Below are 21,289 nucleotides of genomic sequence, written 5' to 3' on the forward strand. Positions count from 1 at the left end.
GAGATGTAGCCTGGCAAGCTAGACCCACATCAAGATGTTGGGTCTGGGAATACACCATTGGCAGGGCTCAATCCGAGGGGTGGGATAAACAGTTGTCTTTCAAATTCTTTCTGCACACAATAGGATAGCGCTACAAAGAAAGAAAAGCTTAACTCCAATACTTTAAGAGTCACGGCCAAAGCCGATTCAAAAGACTGCTGCTGACGGAATACAAAAAAAAAAAAAGAAAGAAAAAAAGGTATTTCACACACTGGTTGAAAACGCCACACTACAATCAAAAATGAATCGACCATCTTTTTAATTATGGACAGAGGTCTATATAATAGCAGGGCTGGAATTCACACATTTTATAAGCTCTCAGTTGTTCCACACTGAACAACCGTATTTCTTTCAGAGCAATTGCGCAGTAGTGCTGTTGGTAAAGCATAAGGGATACGAAAGAATGATCACTTGTACAGATATTTTTTTCATGAACAGGCTTACCAGGTGAGTTTACATCAGTTTCAGTAAACAGGAGTGCATCATGTAAACATTTATCAAATTGATGGGCTTTTAAAGAACTTAAGTGGTGTAGAGTACACATAGCAAATGGATTTTTGTTTTTCCCCAGATTCAATTTTTGTTTTTTTTAAGTCACATTCATGTCATCGGGTTGTTTGAACTCATCTTACATTAAGTTTCATAATCACCAGTGGCATATGTAGATGGATGAACTTGGCATACATCTTTAACATTTAACACTTGAATCTTCCATGAAGATTCCCCAAGAAACTCACAGGGACCATATTACCATGTCCCTGGTAGCTGGCCCCCTTGAGTTAAACAGAACTGATAAGTTCTGCCTATTTCAAATGACAATTTACTAAAGGCAGTAACCTTTTCAGAAATACTCAACATAGTAAGAGCTTGTCTGATCCCCAAGGTGCTTGACTGGAGGCAACTGTTTACAATAACAAAACGCAACCCATAGGATACCACACGCTTACTGCTGCACTTTTCACATCTGTTTGAAAATGCGCATTTTCAAGCAGCAATACAAAAAGTATCCACGAAGAATGCATAACCTCTGAAAAAAATACTGTATGAAAACATCCCTGCTACCTTGTTTTCTAAAATACAAAACCTCTACCAATAATTTGCTTCAGAGTAGCAAGAAGTCCTTTCCTTTTTTTTCTTAATTTTTTTCCTTTTTTTAAAACAGGTAAAATTTCAGTCCTCAGGGGTGAATGGCATGGATGACAGTCTTCCATCATTTCATCTGCTGAAGGATCCTTAAGCATGCAAGCCTCGTAGAGGAGGGGCCCAGCGGGGGCGCTCCAGGTCCAGCTCACTGGGACTGGACTCAGGCAAGGGCCGGGAAGGCCTCAGGGTCGTCCACGTTCGGGACAGACAATCCACTTGGCTACAGGAGGAGATGAGAACAGAGCACCCAGATCAGTCTCTTCACAATTGCATTAATTGTATTAGATATGTTGCACATCCACAAAAGATAACACATAGAAAATGTAAGTTGTTACACATTCAATGTTACATACAGATAGCAGCATTGTTTGTTCAGGAGCTTATTTGATAGTTTGGTAACAACCACTGGGGAACCGTTACCAATTTTGTAGTACCTTTCCTCATTTCTAGACCTATATTACTTACATTTTATTATTAATTTGCCTTTTTGGTGACTTTAAAATATTGGGTATGAGAGGATAGATGCCTACAACAGCACCAGTTACAGCCAAATAAAACCGAGTCTGCAAGTTGACGGCATCAGACTAGATTTTACCTTATCAGTGCGACCACCGCGTGGCGGCCTGGCGGTTTCTGGTCCATGGCCTCCACGACCTCCTCGGCCTCCCCTGCCCCCCCTTGGACCTCCGCGTCCGCGGCTTGGGCGTCCCAAATCTCCAAAGTTGATCTCCAGCTGAGATGTGATGTCATGGGCTGGCTTCCTTGAGGCGTGATCATCGTCGGTCTGAGAAGAGTTTACTCAGGTCAGTACATCTCGGTCTACACAGCTGAATAGATTATTGCTATAACCTTAAACAGCAATTAATTCCTGAATACTATGCATACATACCTTTGTCTCAATATCCCCTTCAGTATCAATCATGCCAGGCTTCATGACAAAAAAGAAAAATGTCATTAGAATACATTTTATACTGGACACTCAGGATTAATACCATAAAATATTTTTACACGTTGTTTAAATTAATCTAATTTTTAATACAATCGCTGTAGGTTCCTAAGCAAAGTATTTCACTACATCAATTACATAATTCATGGAACTACAGCTACCTCAGTTTTAGACTTGTGCAGCACATATCCTTTCTTCCACTGGCTGTCGGCTCCCTCGTTGGCCTTGCGGATGTTGAACTCCACCTTGGCTCTCTCCTTATCCTGCATGGCCTTCCATTCATCCAGGGTCATCTCTTTGGCCCCTTCCTCTTTCACCTCTCCGGCCTCGTTTTCCCTGGGATGAGACATGCCAATGGTAAGGACTAGGGATCGACCAATTATTGGCCGGGCCGATATTTAGCATTTTTATAATAATTGGTAACGGTCATTTTTTCCACCGATAAGCCGATACTGAAATGGATAAAGAAAGAAACGCGCTACTTTGTCTGTAAAGCGTTTCTCACTCCCTGCATTTGCTACTCTGTGGTCGAGAGCACTGTCCCGCCCACTACACCGTCTGATTTGTTAGTTAGCACGAATGCAGCCAATCATGATCGAAAACTGAACACGGAGAAAGTTTAGAATTCTCACTGAGGCTTACTGTAGACTGGGCTTCAGCTGTACGGAGCTATTTTCGAAGGTAAGGAAGGTAGGCCTACCTTACATTGCTGAAGTTGCAATGAATCACAATCATCTACTACACTGAAATTACAAAAACACCACTTTGTAAGCTATTGTCTCTTTGATCCTGATCAATAAGTAGCCTAAAGCACCCACCTCCTTCATTTAGCGAATTCCCGATTGATGCCCGTTAGTGATATAGCCTACCGTTTACTAGTTAGCCTACAAACTAGGGTGCTGCGCTTCGGGAGTTCTTTGCATCCGCCTCGACCATTAATTGTGAATAACGGGACACCTCGGCAGACGTTATCCCTTAGGCCTACATAGTAGTCCTAAATTATGCGATAGCGAACGTCAAAAAGTCTAGTTGCTGCTTTTTGACAGACTGTCAGAAAAGACTACAGGCACCCAGGGTCAGCCGTAATTTAATAAGACCTGAACTAAATCGCGTCCTGAGCTGGCAATTACGTGCCTTTTAGGCTCACAGAAGTGTAGCTTATAGCCTACATATGGACACAAATTGCATGCTTAAATAGCCTAAGAACTATTTTGTTAACTGTTTTGTTAAACTATTAAACCATAACACTTGCCATCACGCATGCACCTCTTCCTCTCCCTATCCCTCTCTCGTGCACTCACATACACGATGGCATAGCATCCTCTTTGTGACAGGTCCCTTACAAGCACAAGCACATAGCCCATTGTGTATGCCTATGGAAATAATTGCCATCAGTCAGCTCTTGGATTAACATGACACACAGGATTTACACTTGTGATGCAAGTTGATAGACAACTGTGTATCAAAAGAAGAAAGAAAAGTTAGCATAATTAAATGCTTTTGAATGAAAATTTTCAGCATATCGCCATAGCCTAGGCTACTATCTACCCCCCTTTTTGACAAGTGAAATATCGGTTTTACATATCGGTTATCGGCCTCCTGTTTTGGTAATAATTGGTATCGGCCCTGAAAAAAACATATCGGTCGATCCCTAGTAAGGACATTGCTGATTACAGGTGGAAGCATCAAAACAGAGCTCCATACCGGCTCGCGGATGCAGACAGAAAGCACAGGTTGTTAGAAATTGTATCACACTTTGGCCTTGGATATACTTGCTTTTAACAACGCGTGCGCATCATGGCTGCCACACATACCGTGTCCAGTTGGTGCATTGGTTTGCACGTCGTCAAAAATGAATCTGACGCATACGCGAGAATCAATATTCACATGAATACTAGTAGCAATAGTAAAGGCTCATTTCAGAGCATGCAAAACTGGCTTTATTTACAACTCTGCTTGCCAGAGCCAGAGAGAGTTGTGACACTCTTAAGAATATGTTCTTGAACCGGATCGGTTCAGAATGTTTTTAACCTTTCTAGCCTTTCTTACCAGCTGGCCAGTGAACCTTCCACCAGATTTGAACAGAACCAAGGATGCGTCATAAATAATGGGTATTGCATGCATAAACAAGTTAATTAGATGTATAAACAGGAGGACATGACCGCTGTGTAAAATGCTAGATAATGACTGCAGTGTAGTGCTAGTTGACTAGTTTGTTTACTCATGGCAACAGTTGATACAGAGGGAAAACTCATGCTTTTAGCCTTCTCCCCTCTGAACTAAAGTGCCATGTTCGAACGGTTTCATTTGCTGTGAATGGTTCATATGTTGGTTCGCCAACAGGACTGGAACCGGTTCTCTGTCAGTGGAAAAGGGCTATTGTTCATATTACATAGACATATTTATTCTGCTCTTATAAGGTTACTGCTAATACACTGCACATACTTATATTTCATTTATAGTACTCTAAACCACCTTCTGAAAACAACTGTATACTACTGTCTACACTGCACTGCACTTTGTATATCACATTGCACTTTTCTGCTTTGTTGCACTTCTGGTTAGACACAAACTGCATTTAATTGTCTCTGTACTTGTACTCTGCACAATGACAATAAAGTTGAATCTAATCTACCGCTCTGGTGCTCGTGTAGTACGCAGCCGGTTGTTTATTCTACAAATGGTCATTATGTGGGTGTGATTCTGCATTCACTGTAGCGATGGGATACTCACTTGTTCTCAGAGTCAGCAGGGGGGTGCTCCTCACCCTCCGGGGTCTCCTCAGTAACGTTTGACTGGTCAAGCTCACTGCATGGGGGGGGTGAAAAGAGAATTCAATAACAGCCGAACTCACACTCGCATAAAAGTATAGTTTACACTAGCACACAACTACAGTAAACAATAACTACAATAAAACCTACATTAATCACACATATTCGAATTCCAATGACACTGCAGTCATGAAAACGGAACGTCACACTTCGGTACTCTATTGGAGTGGGCCATTTCCAATTAACTATTAATTATCTTTACTATCCTGTTCCAAGTAGATACCCATCATGACATGACTCAAAGCAAATTCACAAACATTAAGATTCAGTTCATCTCGCTTCAAAACTAACCTCAATTCATCCTTGACAGTCCCCCAGTTGTGAGATCCACTTCCCCCACGCTTTTCCTCAGCTTTCAGGCTGCTGAAGCAAAAATTTATACTTAGTGTGGAGACAGTACCAGACAAAACATAGACTGTAAAGTAGACCAATGCTGAAATAAATCAATAGCAATTGTGCACGCATGACTTACGATCGGTCACTGCCGCTGTGTCTGTCGAATTCACGTTTTCCACGAGCATCAAAGCCGTCGCTTCTGCCAATGCCCCTGCCGCGTCCTCCACGCCCGCCTCTGCCGCCACCACGGCCCCTGAACGGCCGGTCACCAGCAGGCCTAAGGGTGCATTCGCAGACAAGCATCACACCTTAGATCTTATCCTATTAATTTTTTGTGCATTTTAATACATACAATATTGCTGTTTTCTTTTAGTTATTTTATAAAGCACTAAAAAAAAGGCTTAGGATTTATGTGTGATACTTAACACATGACTTGACACCCCGCTATTTCACCTTTAAAAAAATATTTTCATATGACTTGACTTTCACACAGGGTGTTGGTGCTTCACTGCAAAGAAAGCCATCGTTATTTAGCAAAAATCATTAGTGTCACTCACTTTTCAACAGAGAACTCTCCTCCCTCAGCAGGCTTCTCATCAGCAGGCTTGTCGAACCGGCGTTCACGTGGTGGCCTCCGGTCTGTCCGCCTCTCCGTGGGAGGACGCCCCTCCCCTTGACCCCCCTGCTGCTGGGACCCTGTCTGGCCTGGCTGGTCAGGTCTTCTGCCCATTCTCCTCATCCCTAAAATAGAAAAGTGGCTCTTTAAGACCCCAGACAGCTGGTAGCCAACCAGCTCAAGAAACAACTGAAAGCTAATAAATGACGAAAAGGGACTACCCGGTTCTACAGCTCTACTGAAAGGATTTAGTGCTTAACCTATTTCAACTAATTTCAGACTATGATCAATCTGTGCCAGGTTTCTGCACCAATGCAAGGGAAAGTGAATTATTGTTATAAGAATTGTAATTATTAACAATGTAATTAAATATGCATGTTCGCATGATTAATTCAAGCAACCTTTCCTAACCTATTTTACATAGATATTGTGGTCAAGATGAGTGGAATGTTAATTTACAGATAATGCTGGCAATACACACAACATCTAGTAGTAAATAGCCCAAGTAAACATCCCAACTAGTCCACCACAGGGATCAATGAATGAAGATATAGATTCTGGCAAAACATGTTACGCATACAAAATCCATTGGGTCTCGTATGCTAGCCAGTTTTTAAAGCATGTTACTGCTTGTGTGAATGTAAAAATAGCTTTAATATAACTGCTTCTCTGCTCTTAGTATAACTCTGCTACTCTGTTGATAGTAGTGGCATCCATGTTACCAGTTTCTGAAGCTTCACTAGCCAAATACAAAGCTCATTTTAGCTCATTAGTAATGCAAAAGGACACAAATATTTAGGATTTAGATATAGCTCTACTGGATAAGTAAATTAGAGGAGGAATTAAGTTAAAATGTGCATGTTTGTAGTCTATCAAACACAAAGGACCAGGTGCATGTGTACATCCACAATCGTTTTGTAATCGAATGGGTATCCTTTATTATTCGCTAGTGTTTCACACCAATACACCACGTGACCTTTTTTGGCTTTAAACACACCTTCCTGAATATGGTTTGAACTTATTATGTATTCAACTATTATGTATTAATGAAATCACACAGTAGTGGGCATTAGGTCTGTACTTTGAGGCAAAGATACAGGCAAACCAGCCAGATTAACGCCATTATTTTCGCTGCGTTTCGGCTCAGGATGCTGCCTCCAGCGGGATTGGTTGAGCCCTCCCTCCACCTACCAAAATAGACATTTGCCAGAGGCTAGCCACACACCCCAGCAGCTGGTAACTAGCTAACACGTTCGTGTGTGCACCTGTCTGGTCTTCTCTGGTCTCGCCCAATCTGACAGACAAGTCGACATTTTACCGTCCCCTATTCTTATTCTATTTCAACAATTCAGCAGCCTACAAATACCACTTCTATACAACTTTACTAGATGAGTGGCAAATAGCATTTTTGTAGAAATCGTGATACTCAAAAGTTAGTACACAAACTACCCTTCATGTGCGCCTGTAACTTTAACGCACTCGAGGGAGTGACTATCCTGAAGCTTGTTGACGCTTTAACATCCTTAACTTCAGCCACGAGGTTTGTCACGCAACGCTAAAGCTTGCTAGCCATCCATGATACGTGAGCTAATCGGCTAAGTTAGCCTGCTTGCTAGTCTTACTGAGTCACTGTGTGATTTCACACCAGACCAACAATTAAGTGATTTGTTTGAGTACTACATGGCGGGAACACAAGCACCTTGTTAGCGTTAAATGCAAGCTATATCAGAGCACATAACACCACCATGGAATCGCGCGCACATTAACGTTAATTTGTCAACATGAATACGAAGACCACTTTCCCAAGTTAGTGTGAACTAAAGGCCTAAGCCACAGGAGATGTAGGCTAATGTTAGTTACACATACCAGAAATACACAGAGGGGAAAACATGTTTCTCAAGTGTGAGAGGTTAAGGGTGTTAATGCAAAATTCGCAGGAAAACCGACAACGTATTCAAGACTTTCTGCTAAGCATCCCAAGTCCCTTAACGCTACACAAAAGGGACCATGTTGACCTCATGGGGGGGGCTTGGACTTTCAAGCGCGCAACTTGCACCAAGACATTCGAGTCTTCAAATTATGGACAGACGATTAAGTAAACAACCATACCATCCTTCTTAAGGGCTACGGGTGCCTGTGTTTCTTCTTTCTTCTCGGGAACAGGGTTCTTCCTGTCTTTCTGAGACTCTTTTTTGGCCACCTTTGCAGCTTGGGCAGCAGTCTTGGCGGCACCACCAGGAACCGCGTCCTTCTTCTTTTCTGCCTCCTTTAAAACCTCGAATGGGTCATCTTCGTCGTCTAATAGCTGGTCGAACCGATTGGTTACAACACAGCCAAAACCTTCTTGCAGATGTCCGGGCATGATGGCGCCCCTTCAGCAGGATTCTCCTCCGATTCTACGAGGCTTGGTGCGAACACTTCGCTAGTTGATGCCACAAGATGGCTGGGAAAGGAATTGCCTTCTCTTCCGGCGTGATAGACATCCGGGACTTCAACTCCTGCGCCATGTGGGGCATGTAGTCTTGACAGGCCAGGGCTATACACAGAGCAATGGTAGGAGAACTACTAGTCCCAACAATGCCAAGCGAACAATGCACTTGCCTCAAGTGAAAGCCTGCCTGTCAGTTTACGTGCTGAGGGATGCGTTTTCACCACAAACCTGAAAAGCCTGTCAAGAATGTAGCTGTTTTTAATAATGTTTGGAACACTTCCAGATGGCAGTTTGCAGACTTATGCAAAGTTGTATGGACAACGCTAAGTGTTAAGTTATTGCAAATGGAAGATAGATGTAGGCTTACTCGTACAAAATAACTTTCTTTATAACAGTAGCATATCCACTGTTTTGTCGAGGTGCTCCTTGTGGCTATCAGAATGTTTAGGCCGCAGTTAACAGTAGACAACAACTGAAACAGTGTTTCTTTTTTTCTGTGGTGCGCAATTCAATTGTTTTCCGTATTGGCCCCATGTGTGTGTGACTTATGCCACTTAGCCTAAATGAGCTGTTGTGTGCAACATGTTGATGTCAGATCTGCTGTCATTGTATGTGGTCTTAAAAGTATGGGCGCACATGAAATAAGCCTAAAGCCTAATAACAGCCAAGATCACGCTGTCTCATGGACGGGAGGCCTTTTGAGGCGAACACAACATATCAGCTAACAACAACTGTGCCTTAAACCAGTATAGGCTAAGGCTTTTGTGTGTTGAAGACACTTGGATTGAATAGGCCATATGAAGATGAACTCGATAGGCTACAGAACGTTTTGTCACGTTCTTTTTAGAGATGTTGCATAGACATAGGCCTAAGTAAAATTTCCTTTTATATAGCTTACGCTGAGGTCAAAGATGTAGATTGGGTTAAGGCCATTTGTGCTTTAAAAACCATTAGCAGAATCTTGAATTGGATCCTTAAATGGACTGGGAGCCAGTGAAGGGAGGCTATAAAGACTGGGGTAATAAGCTCCAGTTTTTTGTGTAGCCTACCAGTCAGCCTTGCCGCAGCGTTCTGGGCCATCTGCGGCGTGACAGTGATTGGGGGAGACAGATAGAAGGAATTGCAGTAGGCTAGGCCTAATCAATTATCTATTTGAGACCTTGAATTTCCCCTGGGGATCAATAAAGTATCTATCTATCTATCAAGCCGTGATGGAGGCATGAGTGGCTTCTAGGTTGTGATATGACAGAAAAGGTTTAAGTTTTGGTGATGGTTCTTAACTGATAAAAGCTCCTCTCGACAGTAGCCTAAACAGAGATCTGTTTATTTATTTATTATTTTTTATTTTTTTATTTAAAGGACAGTGCACATTGATCAACATTTCTGTAAATGTGCCAGTGTTAGCCAGCAGGCTAATTTTCAACTGTAGTCCATTGGCAAGATGTTATACTAGGCACATGGTGGCTAAAAAAAAAACATTAAATCACATAGCAATTGACATACAGCAATAGAACATAATGCCATAATACTAGCTCCAATAAAACATTTAAAACATGTTTATCAAGACAAAGCCCAGAGTCAAAGATAACACCCAACTTCTTACATGTGGTTTTGACAAATGAGGAAAGGTGACCTAAGTTGTCAGTGAGGGTTGTTCCGAGATATAGACATAAACAAAATGTTTGGTCACATCTTCAGTAGAAATAGGCTAAGCAGTCGACAAAAGACATATTTCTGGCACGCATGCATAGAAGTGCTTAGAAACGTTTTGATGTTGTAGACCACGTAATAGTCTACTACAAAATAGAATGAAATTATGTTGCTGATGGCATCATCACAATGGGGTGTGATGCAGCATCAACAAAACGCAGCGTCATATGGGAACGGGACCACATACAAAACATCTCTGAACTAGATTGACTTTTAAATACACCTGTTAATTAAAAAAAGAAAACCCTCAGGAGTGAATCATGTCAAATTCCGTGAGCGAGGCAATGATTGAATCTTATGCTTTGATGTTTTTTGTGATGGCGACGTTTTTTATCTATTTCTGCGGTATGGTTTGGGCTTTTTGCAACCCAAAACTGAGCGGAATTGATGACGATATTCTTGAGTCCGAGACTCATTATCTAACATTTAACGACATTCCACTGGAGCATCTGGCTTCGCCAGAGCAACTGCAGAGAACACGGGACTGGATTGTAGAGACTTCAAAGTGCACTGCAGGGTTTGATACCACTTTAATAGACGACGGAGGAGAACGTAGGGGACGTCATACATTTACCTCATCATGAACATGAATGGACACATTGCTTTTCTTTAAAGTAACTGCTTTAGGCTATAGCCTGCTTAGTTTTTTGGAGCGGCCACAAAATGGAATAACAGCTTTTAGACAAACTATACAGGTGAGGTGATCTACAAGGCGGTCAGTGTCCTTCTTTAACCGAAGCTACTTTAATGAAATATAGGAAACCTGAAGATTTTGTATTAATAACAAATCAATAGAAGAGCACGTAATGGATGGGCTTATTCTTTCAGATTGTAATTGTCCTGTCTATCAGGCTATGAAGTTATGGAAGTGGGGGAAAACGTTTCACAATTAAAATGTGTTGCAGTGTTCCATTGCTGTTATTTACTTGGCTTTAGATCAGAAATGGTGCATAGCCTATAAATTCTGCAGGTTGATTGTGTGCATGTGTTCTTCCATACAGCTTTTGAAGTTCACTAACTGCTCTAAGTTTGGAGAAGCTCTACTGCTAAAATATCTTCATTAGCCTATACTGACCTTAGTGCTCAAATGTCATGAGGACAGTTCCACACACTGGAGCATGTTCGCCAGACGAGTTCCACATTAAAGCTCTAAAAAACGTTGTCAGGCTTTACCATTTTTGTCTTAGAAAGCCCATTCCAACAAGGAGGAAATATGTATCTTCCAAAGTTTTTATTACACTGTTGGTACTATGAATCACAGTTTAACATTATTATTAACATATGTATACTATACATACATCACATATTCTGCATACATCATTCACAATATGTAATGCATTATGTAAAGAGAATGTACACAAAGGCACATTGCTTATTTTGTAAAGGGAATGTACACAAAGGCACTCTTTAACACATCTGAACAGTTACTGAAAACACAAAAAAACATGAGTGGCATGTGAAAGACAATACATTCCAGAAGTGAAGCACACACTGTGCATCATGTTTTTAAATGTATTTTTATTGATTAAAGCTTGCTATAGAATATGCCAACAACTAAATTAACTCAAGGTCATTATCTGGAAAATAACAGAAGATAAGAAAAGAACAGTTTTGAACATCAAATTTCATAATAAACGGGGAATGCAAGCTGCACACTTAACTGTAGAGAACCATGCTATTGTGACACGATTTCCCATGCCGACCGAGGTCGCGGCAATGGAAGGTGATGACACTGCAGACTCAGTGTCCCTGTGCCCCAGCCCGTCCTTTATTTGATTCCGGATGGCTGCTCTGTGTTCACAACAGAACAGAGAGGTTGAGAGGGACAGAGTGACATCATTCAAACCAGAACAGCTGGTTCTGCCAGAGGACAGTTCACAGTAATCAGCAAATAATTAGGACTGATGTTCAGGGCCTGTTCTGGTTTTAAACAGGATGATTCTGTCACAAAGATATACTGAAGATGTAATATAATGCATTAGATTAGACCTCACCTCAGCTCTTGCAGCCTGAAGGAATTGCAGAGCTAATGCAGCATCCTCCAAAGCAAACTTTACTGATTCCCCAAACTACTGGAATGTTAATTATCTTACAATTCCCTTAAAAGCCATATGATACGATTTCACAAGACGTGGGAAAAGGAATTAAACCTCAATGTTGAATGTACCCCAAATGTTAGGCTTTAGGCAGTTTAAACATTTTATTTGAGGTTTGTTTTAGAAGGCTAACTTCAAAGAGGTGACAGACATATTTCTATTGAAAAAAAAAAAAAACAATCCTGTCACTGGCAAAATATTGCCAATATGTCATTGAATAGTGAAATGTGACATCAATAACTAAAAACTCTCAGGGAGTTCTAAACGAGGTAATTATTGCATGATCAGTTTCCTTGATAAATTAAATAAAGTTGGCAAAGCCAATATTGTCTTTTGTATTGCATCAGTAGGTGTGAACTCCTTGACCAAAGGACCTGAGGTGTGGGAACCAACACCCAACAACCAACACCTTGTTTGAGTTGGGACCAAAATAACCCTACAGATGATAGGATTTTGTTCAAATTACTGATGCCATATATTACTGGCCTTCCTCTGCCAATTTCTTCCGTAATTTGTCTTCAAGGTCTCGCAGCTTTTTATAAAGGGCCTCTGACCAGTCTTCATCAATATCCATCTAGAGAGTGACAAAGATATTGATAGATGCGGTTAAGTGTGCTTTACATGACATAATGGTGTTACCTTAAAAATGAAAATATTAAATGAACAAGAGTAGACCATGCTATGATGCTTAGGATGGAAATAAATCATAATAACGTAAAAGAAAATAAAGGAAATAACTGAAACAGAGCCCTAGTTTACATGTCACTATGAAAGTGAGGCTCAACACTTTGTGAAAGATCATAAATATGTTTCTACTCTAATGTCCCATTGGTGTTAAAGAGCTATCCATATAAGTTAGCAATTGGTAGTAATGTTGAGTTGTTACAGGCTTTTGATAAGGTGTTTGTGTAATGTTCTAATGTCCAGTTTACATCAAATTGCACTGCTTTACCAGCACACATCATGCAACTTCTGACAAAGCTGTGCTGGCATGTATGGATTAGAGGTGGTTTTCTGCGGCACTAAACCAGCCCATTTCCAAGGTGATTAAATTGAAAGGAGATAAAATAGTGATAAGCTGGAGGGTTGTCTGTTCTGACCTTATGAGACTGAGTGTAGTTTTTGCCGAGCCCAGAGGTCAAACTGTGGTATTTGACCAGAGGATCCAGGGACTCAGGTTTCTGCATGAACAGCCAGAACTGCCAGAGAAAGAACAGGAAAAACAACAGATGAAATGACAGCTGAGTCACTGTGGACTGAGAGGAGAGCACTAAGGGTTGACCAAGGACATTACTGTGTATTCAATACGGGGACGGCTGACAGGGGTGTGTGTAAGGACAGATCAATTAATTGAGTCATATCCATCCTCTCACATAATCCTGTAAGAACATACAGTATATTGTAACTAGCTTTCTACCTGACCAGACACTCATTTCTGTTCAATCAACTATAATGTCAGTCCTACACAGTGGTATTGTTGTACATCCACCCCTTCCACACTGAAATCACATTTTTGCACCCAATTAATGGGACAAATTACAAGAGGTATTAAAATGGTGTTTAGGGTGTGTTCTTGCTTTGACTGATATATAGACTTTTTTAAAATAATTTGTTGTTGTTGTTTTTTATTCCAATCTTTAATCACATTTTCTTTTTCTGTTGTTATTTGATTGTTGTTTTTGTATTGTATTGATTGTTATCTCAGAGCATTGCTGTATAAAAGAGCTTAATATGACTGATCTTCCCTGAATAAACAATGGATGATGATGATGATGATGATTCCCAGTTCAGGGGAACCCAGTTCTAATGTAAGAGGCAGGGGATGCATGTTCTCAGACAGCTGTGCCTGACATATTTGTGGAGAGGGGTTGGAAGAAGTTGATGTGTGGGAGAAAGAAAATTACTGACAGGGCTACCACAAAATAAATGGCCTACAGCCTATAAATTGAAATGAAAGTCACTGACTTTTGCATTTTTGGTTCATGCTTGAGTGTGAGTAACAAGAAAAGCCCCACGCTTTTAACAGGCGCAATATACTAGATAAGTGAGTCAGAGTGTGTCAGAATTTATATTCCTTTATAGCGTTGTCTTATGTTTAGTTAAAGGGAGTACATTTCACTTTCAGTTTGGCGACAGTAACTTTACTGTCGCCAAACTGAAAGTGAAATTTACTCCCTTTTACTAAACATTAGACAACGCTATAAAGGAATTCCTTATGGCACCTACAATGTTCGCTTTCACTCTGTAGACGAAGTTAATGTTAAAAGACAGCTAAATTAAGTTAAGTAAGCTACACAGTGTGTTTGCTTTACATTACATTCAGAACATTAACTCAATTGTAAGATATGCAATCTTGCTGACATGTGCCTACATTAAATTTCCAAGACAAGTTGAAGCACCCGACTTAAAAACCTAAGATGGTAAAATACCAGTGTCATCAAAAGTGTTTTAAGTGAATGTATTCTATAATTCATAGTGCAAGTGTGGTGTAGCCTTCCAAGCGTCTGGCTGGCGGAAAATCAAGGCTGCCGCATATCTTGAGGTTACAGGTAACAGGAGCAGCTAACGCTGATTAAAATGCATGTTTTCATGTGCACTAATTTTAAAAGTGATAAAACTGCCATACGTTGGTCTAAACACAAGAGGGTGTTTTTAAACAAATATCAGCAAAAAACTTTAAGAGTCAAAATGGGTCCAAATGTCACTAGAGAGCACTGTAAATAGATAGCCTTCCATTTAATGAGGCAATAACGGACACAGCATGAAGTATTGCTAACAAACATGTTATAGCCTTTAACTAACTGTTTCATCTATACCGTCTGTATAAATGATATTAGTAGAAATTGTTGTGCAGATCATAAGTGATTTCTACGATAGAATATGGTCTGAGTAACATTCAATAATTTAGATATTTTGAGTCAACGGTCAAGTTAGATATTTTGATCTATTTGGAGAGGCTTGATACCGTATGGTTGTCTGTTGATAGGAAGAATAGTAGGTTAATACACACAGTACACATACCAATGCCTCTGCTCCGTTGTAAGGTGTCAAGGTGAACGTGTTGGTGAAGATTCTAATCTGTTCAAACAGAAGACAAACAAAGAAGACGGTAAAATAGTTCAAATATATAAAAGTCCTACAGTTTTCCAACATGATGAGCACAATGCAACCAATGGCAGGAACACAATGAGTAAGTCCAATCATTTTTGTAAGTTGAATTTTATCTGGATTTATTTTACAGGTATAATTATAATGATTGTGCCAAGTTTTCCACTCACCAGCCACAAAATGGGCATAAACAGTGTCCAAAAGAAGGATGGCAGGATCCCATATGTGAGATTGGTCATTACCAGTCCTGGGCAAATCACAGACGAATACAAGCCCTGATGGACAGGGCAGAAAATTATAAAGGTGTAATATTTTTTTTCTGAATAATCACAGATCATCCAGAAAAATTACATTTGTGAAATATGTCAGACAAAAGAAGAACAATGATTGTGTTTACAGCGTAGCCAAAATGACCTGTCCTCATCCGTCAACACACAATACGATTTTTACTTTATTACTGTGAGTATTGAGTGCAAATGTGTGTATGTACCCTGCTCTGTTCCTCTCTTGCCTTGAATCTATGTTACCTCAATATTACCCACAAAGATTTCTCTGCAGTTTGTAGTTACCCACTACCGACTCAGAATTCACTACAATAAAAGCTCTGGGGCTATCTACAAGAAACAAACACTATCACTACAATAGAAGCTTAGGCCACAGCACACAATGTCATGTCACCCAGCAAATAGGGGTATGAGCTGAGCCCACCTGCTGATTGTGTTTGCGGTTCAGAGCAACACTGAGCAGGTCTGAGGCGTACTTGGAGGAGCTGTAAGGCTCTGTGCCCTTCAGGTGCTGAAGGTCCTCAAGGCTGAAGGCAGATCGGTGGGCATTGCTGGACGATGTCCAAATCACCTGCGAGGCTTGATCAGGCTTACATAATAAAGGCTCCAGCTCTCTGACCTGCAACAGATCAGGTGACAACAACAACAAAAAAAAAAAAAACAGGTTACTGTGAGACAACCTGAAAGTGATTATGCCCGACATCTCAAGTTCCTGGGTCTCAGAAAGAACACATCCGAGCATCCGAGTAATTGTTATGGGTTCAACTGAGTACAGACTCTTGATAATGCATGTACTGGCTGCTTGTTTGTTGGAAAAAATCTAAATAAAACCATTTCCATTGAATAATCTTAGTGATGAAACAACACAGTGCATTCCAAACTACTTGTTACTTGATGATGATGAAACATGATCCTTGAGAATACTACAAACTCGGGTATCTGTGTAATCAGGGTTCTAAATGAACTTTTTTGATCACCAGCCAATGTGGCTGGTAACTTTCTAAAGTTACTAGCCATTCAGAATTTCTGCTAGCCAATTTGTTTCCGGTAAAAATAAGATAATTATGAGTTTATGAGATGAGTGTCACTGAATGCATTTGATCTTTATTAACATTGTTGGCATGGATATACTATCTATATCTATTTCTCTGTCGATATCCTCATCCCCTGCTCCATTCCTCTTCTCGCCCCCATAAGTCTGTCCCAACCACCGCCGCATTTAGTTTAATCTTAACTTAATAAAAATGAGATATCAATTATCATCAACAATGACAAGCCAGCTGGAAGCTGCTACTCATTTTCTCTCCCACTCACGTGTGCTCAGACGCGTTCTCAATTAAATGCAGTAGCATACAGTGTTGGGAGTAATGCATTAAAAAAGTAATGTAATTACAGTAATGCATTGCTTTTTTGCTGTAATGCAGTAATGTAAGGCATTACCAATACAATTTCAGTAAAATTTTACTCGGTACAATTCTCAGTAACTGAAGTTACTTTGCTTTTTAATCCAAAATTGAGAAATGCTCAATTGGCACCAGAGAAGATTATCCAAGAATTTAAAAAAGTCATCTATGCTGGTCATGGAATTTGATTGCCTTGTTTAGATGACTGTAGAAAGGGAATTTAAGTTATCTCTGCCATTCATGCAACAGATCTAACATGGTTAGGCTATACTTCTCATTTCAAGCAGTGAGAATAACTAAAATGTTGCTTTTACAGACAAAGATCATAGCCATTATTCTCAAACTATTTGCATTAAGTCTACACCACTGTAAGTGGAAGTAAAGGCAACCAGCAATGATGAAAACCATTTAAAGTCAACATACAATTTCACTATGGCTATATTTTACTATATTAAGTTGTGAGTGACCTTTGGCATTTGGGGCCAACATTGTCCCATGAGCCATAACTGCAACCATTATATTTTTCTTTTGTTAGCCTTAAGCCTAGCTCAGTCATTATGCCATACCACATCACCTCCTGCCGTGTAATGAGCTGCATTGAACACATGAAGATCTATTAAGAACACCAAATCCATATTTCCTGTTATTTTGGTGAAAGTAATGTAAACGTAGTGTAATGCCTTACAATTCAAATACAGTAATATTGTAATGTAACAAATTACTTTGAGATGACAGTAACAAGTAATAAATAATGCATTATGCTTTTGAAGTAACTTGCCCAACACTGGTAGCATAGGGCCTACGTTCAAGTTGGATCTTTATAGAGAGGACCCGAAAAGTATCATCTTTATGTAGCATGCTGTTGGTGCATGTTTACATTGTATTACATTGAATACTTTTACTTGCAGTAAAAAACAGTTTGCAGTCCAGCTAGGCCTACTATTTATTGGCTAAATATTGGTCCCTCCTCTGTCTCTATGCACAGTGCGTGATGCGTGTGGTGGTGGTGATCACTAATCAGGCAACTTTTTAAAACTGATAATTTTCGCCTATACAAGCTTCTCACGTTCCTCTCCATCTTCAGCTATAGACAATAAAATAAACGATCTTGCTGCTTCAGGTTTTGCGGCCTCCACTACATGACATCAGCTTCCCACAAAGGAAATAGGCTAGGTAAACACAATGCGTTAATTGCGTTAATATTTCGTTACGTGTTATGTATTTGTGTTATGTACTTTTTACTTTACTTTACTGGCTAACTCCCTCCTCCTTCAGTCTATGCTCCCTGCTCTGGCTCCGTTCGTTCTTCTAATTCCTTGAGTTTTCTGGTAGACGCTCCGTTCGTTTCAGTCTCTCGCGCTGGTTTCACTCCAATCTGCGCGCAGTCAATGGGCGTATCACGTAGCATTACGGCACAGTGGTCATGGGAAATGTAATGTTGGAAGTAGGCCTACTGCCAGGGGGGATATATGACCGAGAGCACGTAATGCTTCATGCATCACCAGCCAAACTGGCTAGTAAGTTTTTATTAACACCCGCCAAAATGAATTTTAACCCGCATTTGGCGGGTTGGCAGGTGTTAATTTAGAACCCTGTGTGTAATCATGAGATATCTCTCAGAATCTACTCTCTCCCATACTAGTCTATCAGACTCCTGTGCTTGGTGATTCTGATGAAATATCCAGAGAAGACAAAGAGAACGAATACCATGTGTTTTTTTTTTCTGTACAGACTGCTCAACCTGCATTGTTTTGTAGCTCCCGTAAGGCTGTGAAAGAGAACTGACTGGTTCTGTCACCCACCGAGGGACACGATGCTCACAGCTGCCTACTGTTTGGGTAGTCTAGTGTGACTGACCACCAAGTGGAGAACGAAAAGGACGGAGCACAAATAGGAAAACAAGCCCTCGGAGCCGCCTGCAGCCGAGGCAGTAAGCGATACCATGGGCCCTCCTCCGGAGGGAGGCAACCTGGTCTGCTCTACCCCTGAAAGTTTAATGCAGGCATTCTGACTGGCTTGCTGAAAACACAACACCACTCAGCTTGGATGTCCATCTGGTGAGCATTTCTTTACCTTATAATCTCAGGGGAGCCGGAGAGAGAGAGAGAGAGAGAGAGAGAGAGAGAGAGAGAGAGAGAGAGAGAGAGGTCTCTATCAGCACAATTCTCCAAATTATTTGAAACCACAGAAACATTTTCATTGTAGTCTATGTCAGTTACTTATGTGAGTAGGCCCTGAGGGGCCCTGAGATGGGTTATCTGACCTTCACAGACTGAAAATGGAACAAGTAAAAGGTTTTCTGTTATTATTTGAAATACCAACATGCTAGAGGGATACTGGATGCTAAAATAGTTTGGGAGATACCTGTTTTTGTTAAACCATTTAATCAAGAAGAGTTTTGTGTTGGTAAAGATAATCAATTTCATGAAAGAGGACAGATGACAAAATGAAAAGAAAAACTACTGCTAAACTTTTAAGCATATTTATAGTTTGTAAAGCAGACTGTATGGAAATAACCCAGAACCACATATTGATTTAATGCTATGCTATTTTGATAGGTTAATTTGCTGAAATCAGATTGCTCACCAACAGGAAATGTCCAAATAGATTGGTGGCAAAAACCTCCTGTAGTCCATCTGAGGTAACATTGTCTGTTTGGGTAAGAATGCCCTCGGCTGTTGCAAACATATTGATAACATTGCTGCAACAAAAACATAAATTAATCATAAAAGAAAACCATCCTCTGCAAGTCTGGTAGACTATGTCATGATACATGCAGACACACACTAGAACCAACAACTAAACCTTTAAATCAGCTGCACTCTGTGTCCGCAAACTTCTCACCATGAGAACAGACCCTTGAAAAAGGCTTTGATATCCAGTTGAGGATTGGGCATGATTCCAGCATTAAGGTAGATGTAGTCCAGTCTGCTATACCTGTAGAGAACACAATAATGTGAGATTAGGGATGATACTGACCAAGGCTGGATGAGGGTGATACTCAGGATGACATCAGGAGACATGTTAAAGTCTGCATGATTTGTAGAGTGTTAGATGTTGAAATTTAAACTATGTTAATTTAAAAAAGTACCTGTATAGGCAAGTTATTACTCACTCATTACATGACCTCTCTTAAATTAAAGGACTAGCGTGGTTCTCTTAGATGCATTGAGTATCACAAATTCATTTCTTCCCTGGAGAACATTCCATTCTCAACTTGACACATGATTACTCATGTCATCAGTAATGAGTGAATGAGAATGAGTAATGCTAGAGAACAGGTTTGGGACCTCTGGTGATAACTCTTTTTTTTTTTTAATCTGATACCCCTTCCTACCTTAATTTGACCTCTTGGGCTGCATGGAGAACTGAGCGGATGTTGCCCACGTCTAGTTTAAGCAAGGCCACCTCAGAATCGGGGTGAGAGGACAGTAGAGCCTGTTGGGCAGCCTCGGCCCTCTTCATGTTCCTGCAAGCCAGGCACAGCTGGATCTGACTGTCCTGAGTCAGGAGCCGCTGGCACAATGCAAGGCCGATACCACTGTGGGGACAAGTGACACCAGTAGGCCTACAAAGTGCTAATAAGGTCACATTATTGGACTTAACTGCCAGCATAGTTTGCATCATGAGTCAATGGATGGAAACTGATTGTCCTGTCCTATTTCAGATTTAGGGATGAGTAATGTTGTTGATGAGTAAGTTTACTTGTTTGGGAAAGTTCCCTGCCCAAAAGATAGCCTATCCTAAACATTGGGTAGGCTAAAATGTATTTGTCTAACTAACAAAGAGTAATCTTTTAACATTGCAATTACGTTTGAACATAGGGCATCCATTTAAATGTGAAAATATAACACTATGACACTTACAGAAACGCAACCTGACAAGTTTAACAAGTCAAATTATGTTTATAATATACGTCGTCTTTCTTATAAGCATACCTGCTAAATAACAGTGAAAACAGCCATCCACCCATGACACATGTGGGGCACAACTTGTTTAATGCTACGGTGGTCTTACACTTTCCGTCCTCTAGTGTAGAGCATAGTAAGAAACGTTTAGTTTACCTGTTTGCACCGGTCACCAAAACAACTTGCCTCATCATTTTGACATATAGCCTATCAAATATCTAATATCTATAAATACGCGGCTTTGGTTTTCAATCGTTCATTTGCACGTCGGAACGCTGGTGTCCTCTCCACAGCGTTCAGCTGGTCATATCCGTGTCATCCTCCGCCTCATGGTGTGATTGGATGTCACAGCTCCTTTAACCAATAGAGTTGAGCTCCAGTCTGGCCTGCTCCAATACAAACCTGTTGCGAGCAACACATGTTATAAGCCGGTCTCCA

The 21,289-nt window shown here is 40.6% G+C and overlaps 2 protein-coding genes across 3 annotated transcripts; both read right to left on the reverse strand.

The window, feature by feature from the left end:
* Positions 1-281: 281 nt before the first annotated feature.
* Positions 282-8,375, reverse strand: serbp1a (SERPINE1 mRNA binding protein 1a). Of its 2 annotated transcripts, none has more exons than XM_048252233.1 (9): positions 8,021-8,375; positions 5,853-6,036; positions 5,432-5,572; positions 5,251-5,319; positions 4,862-4,936; positions 2,290-2,464; positions 2,072-2,110; positions 1,778-1,966; positions 282-1,402 (listed from the first exon to the last, which is right to left on the reverse strand). In XM_048252233.1, the coding sequence occupies exons 1-9, from the start codon at positions 8,271-8,273 to the stop codon at positions 1,343-1,345; spliced, it is 1,185 nt and encodes a 394-aa protein (XP_048108190.1). In that variant the 5' UTR covers positions 8,274-8,375; the 3' UTR covers positions 282-1,342. The 2 variants fall into 2 exon arrangements, with proteins under 2 accessions (XP_048108190.1, XP_048108189.1); XM_048252232.1 differs by having other exon boundaries at positions 5,251-5,322.
* A 2,893-nt stretch (positions 8,376-11,268) lies between these two features.
* On the reverse strand, positions 11,269-21,146 carry hsd17b7 (hydroxysteroid (17-beta) dehydrogenase 7). Its single transcript, XM_048252234.1, has 9 exons — positions 21,008-21,146; positions 20,281-20,484; positions 19,788-19,880; positions 19,530-19,644; positions 15,965-16,159; positions 15,427-15,531; positions 15,170-15,226; positions 13,249-13,347; positions 11,269-12,722 (listed from the first exon to the last, which is right to left on the reverse strand). The coding sequence occupies exons 1-9, from the start codon at positions 21,043-21,045 to the stop codon at positions 12,627-12,629; spliced, it is 1,002 nt and encodes a 333-aa protein (XP_048108191.1). The 5' UTR covers positions 21,046-21,146; the 3' UTR covers positions 11,269-12,626.
* Between the last annotated feature and the right edge of the window lie 143 nt (positions 21,147-21,289).

This window comes from Alosa alosa, chromosome 9 (genome assembly GCF_017589495.1).
Source record: "Alosa alosa isolate M-15738 ecotype Scorff River chromosome 9, AALO_Geno_1.1, whole genome shotgun sequence".
NCBI lineage: Eukaryota > Metazoa > Chordata > Actinopteri > Clupeiformes > Clupeidae > Alosa > Alosa alosa.

What these genes read in the sequence shown, in the direction of transcription:
- serbp1a (XM_048252232.1), bottom strand. Translation starts at nt 8,273, where the DNA reads ATGCCCGGACATCTGCAAGAAGGTTTTGGCTGTGTTGTAACCAATCGG. An exon ending in CCTGCTGACTCTGAGAACAA is followed by an intron (nt 2,465 to 4,861) that starts GTGAGTATCCCA and finishes GTCTCATCCCAG; the next exon opens with GGAAAACGAGGCCGGAGAGG. An exon ending in TGCACAAGTCTAAAACTGAG is followed by an intron (nt 2,111 to 2,289) that starts GTAGCTGTAGTT and finishes TTTGTCATGAAG; the next exon opens with CCTGGCATGATTGATACTGA.
- hsd17b7 (XM_048252234.1), bottom strand. Translation starts at nt 21,045, where the DNA reads ATGATGAGGCAAGTTGTTTTGGTGACCGGTGCAAACAG. An exon ending in GCCCAAGAGGTCAAATTAAG is followed by an intron (nt 19,881 to 20,280) that starts GTAGGAAGGGGT and finishes TGTTCTCTACAG; the next exon opens with GTATAGCAGACTGGACTACA. An exon ending in TTCAAGGGTCTGTTCTCATG is followed by an intron (nt 19,645 to 19,787) that starts GTGAGAAGTTTG and finishes TTTTTGTTGCAG; the next exon opens with CAATGTTATCAATATGTTTG.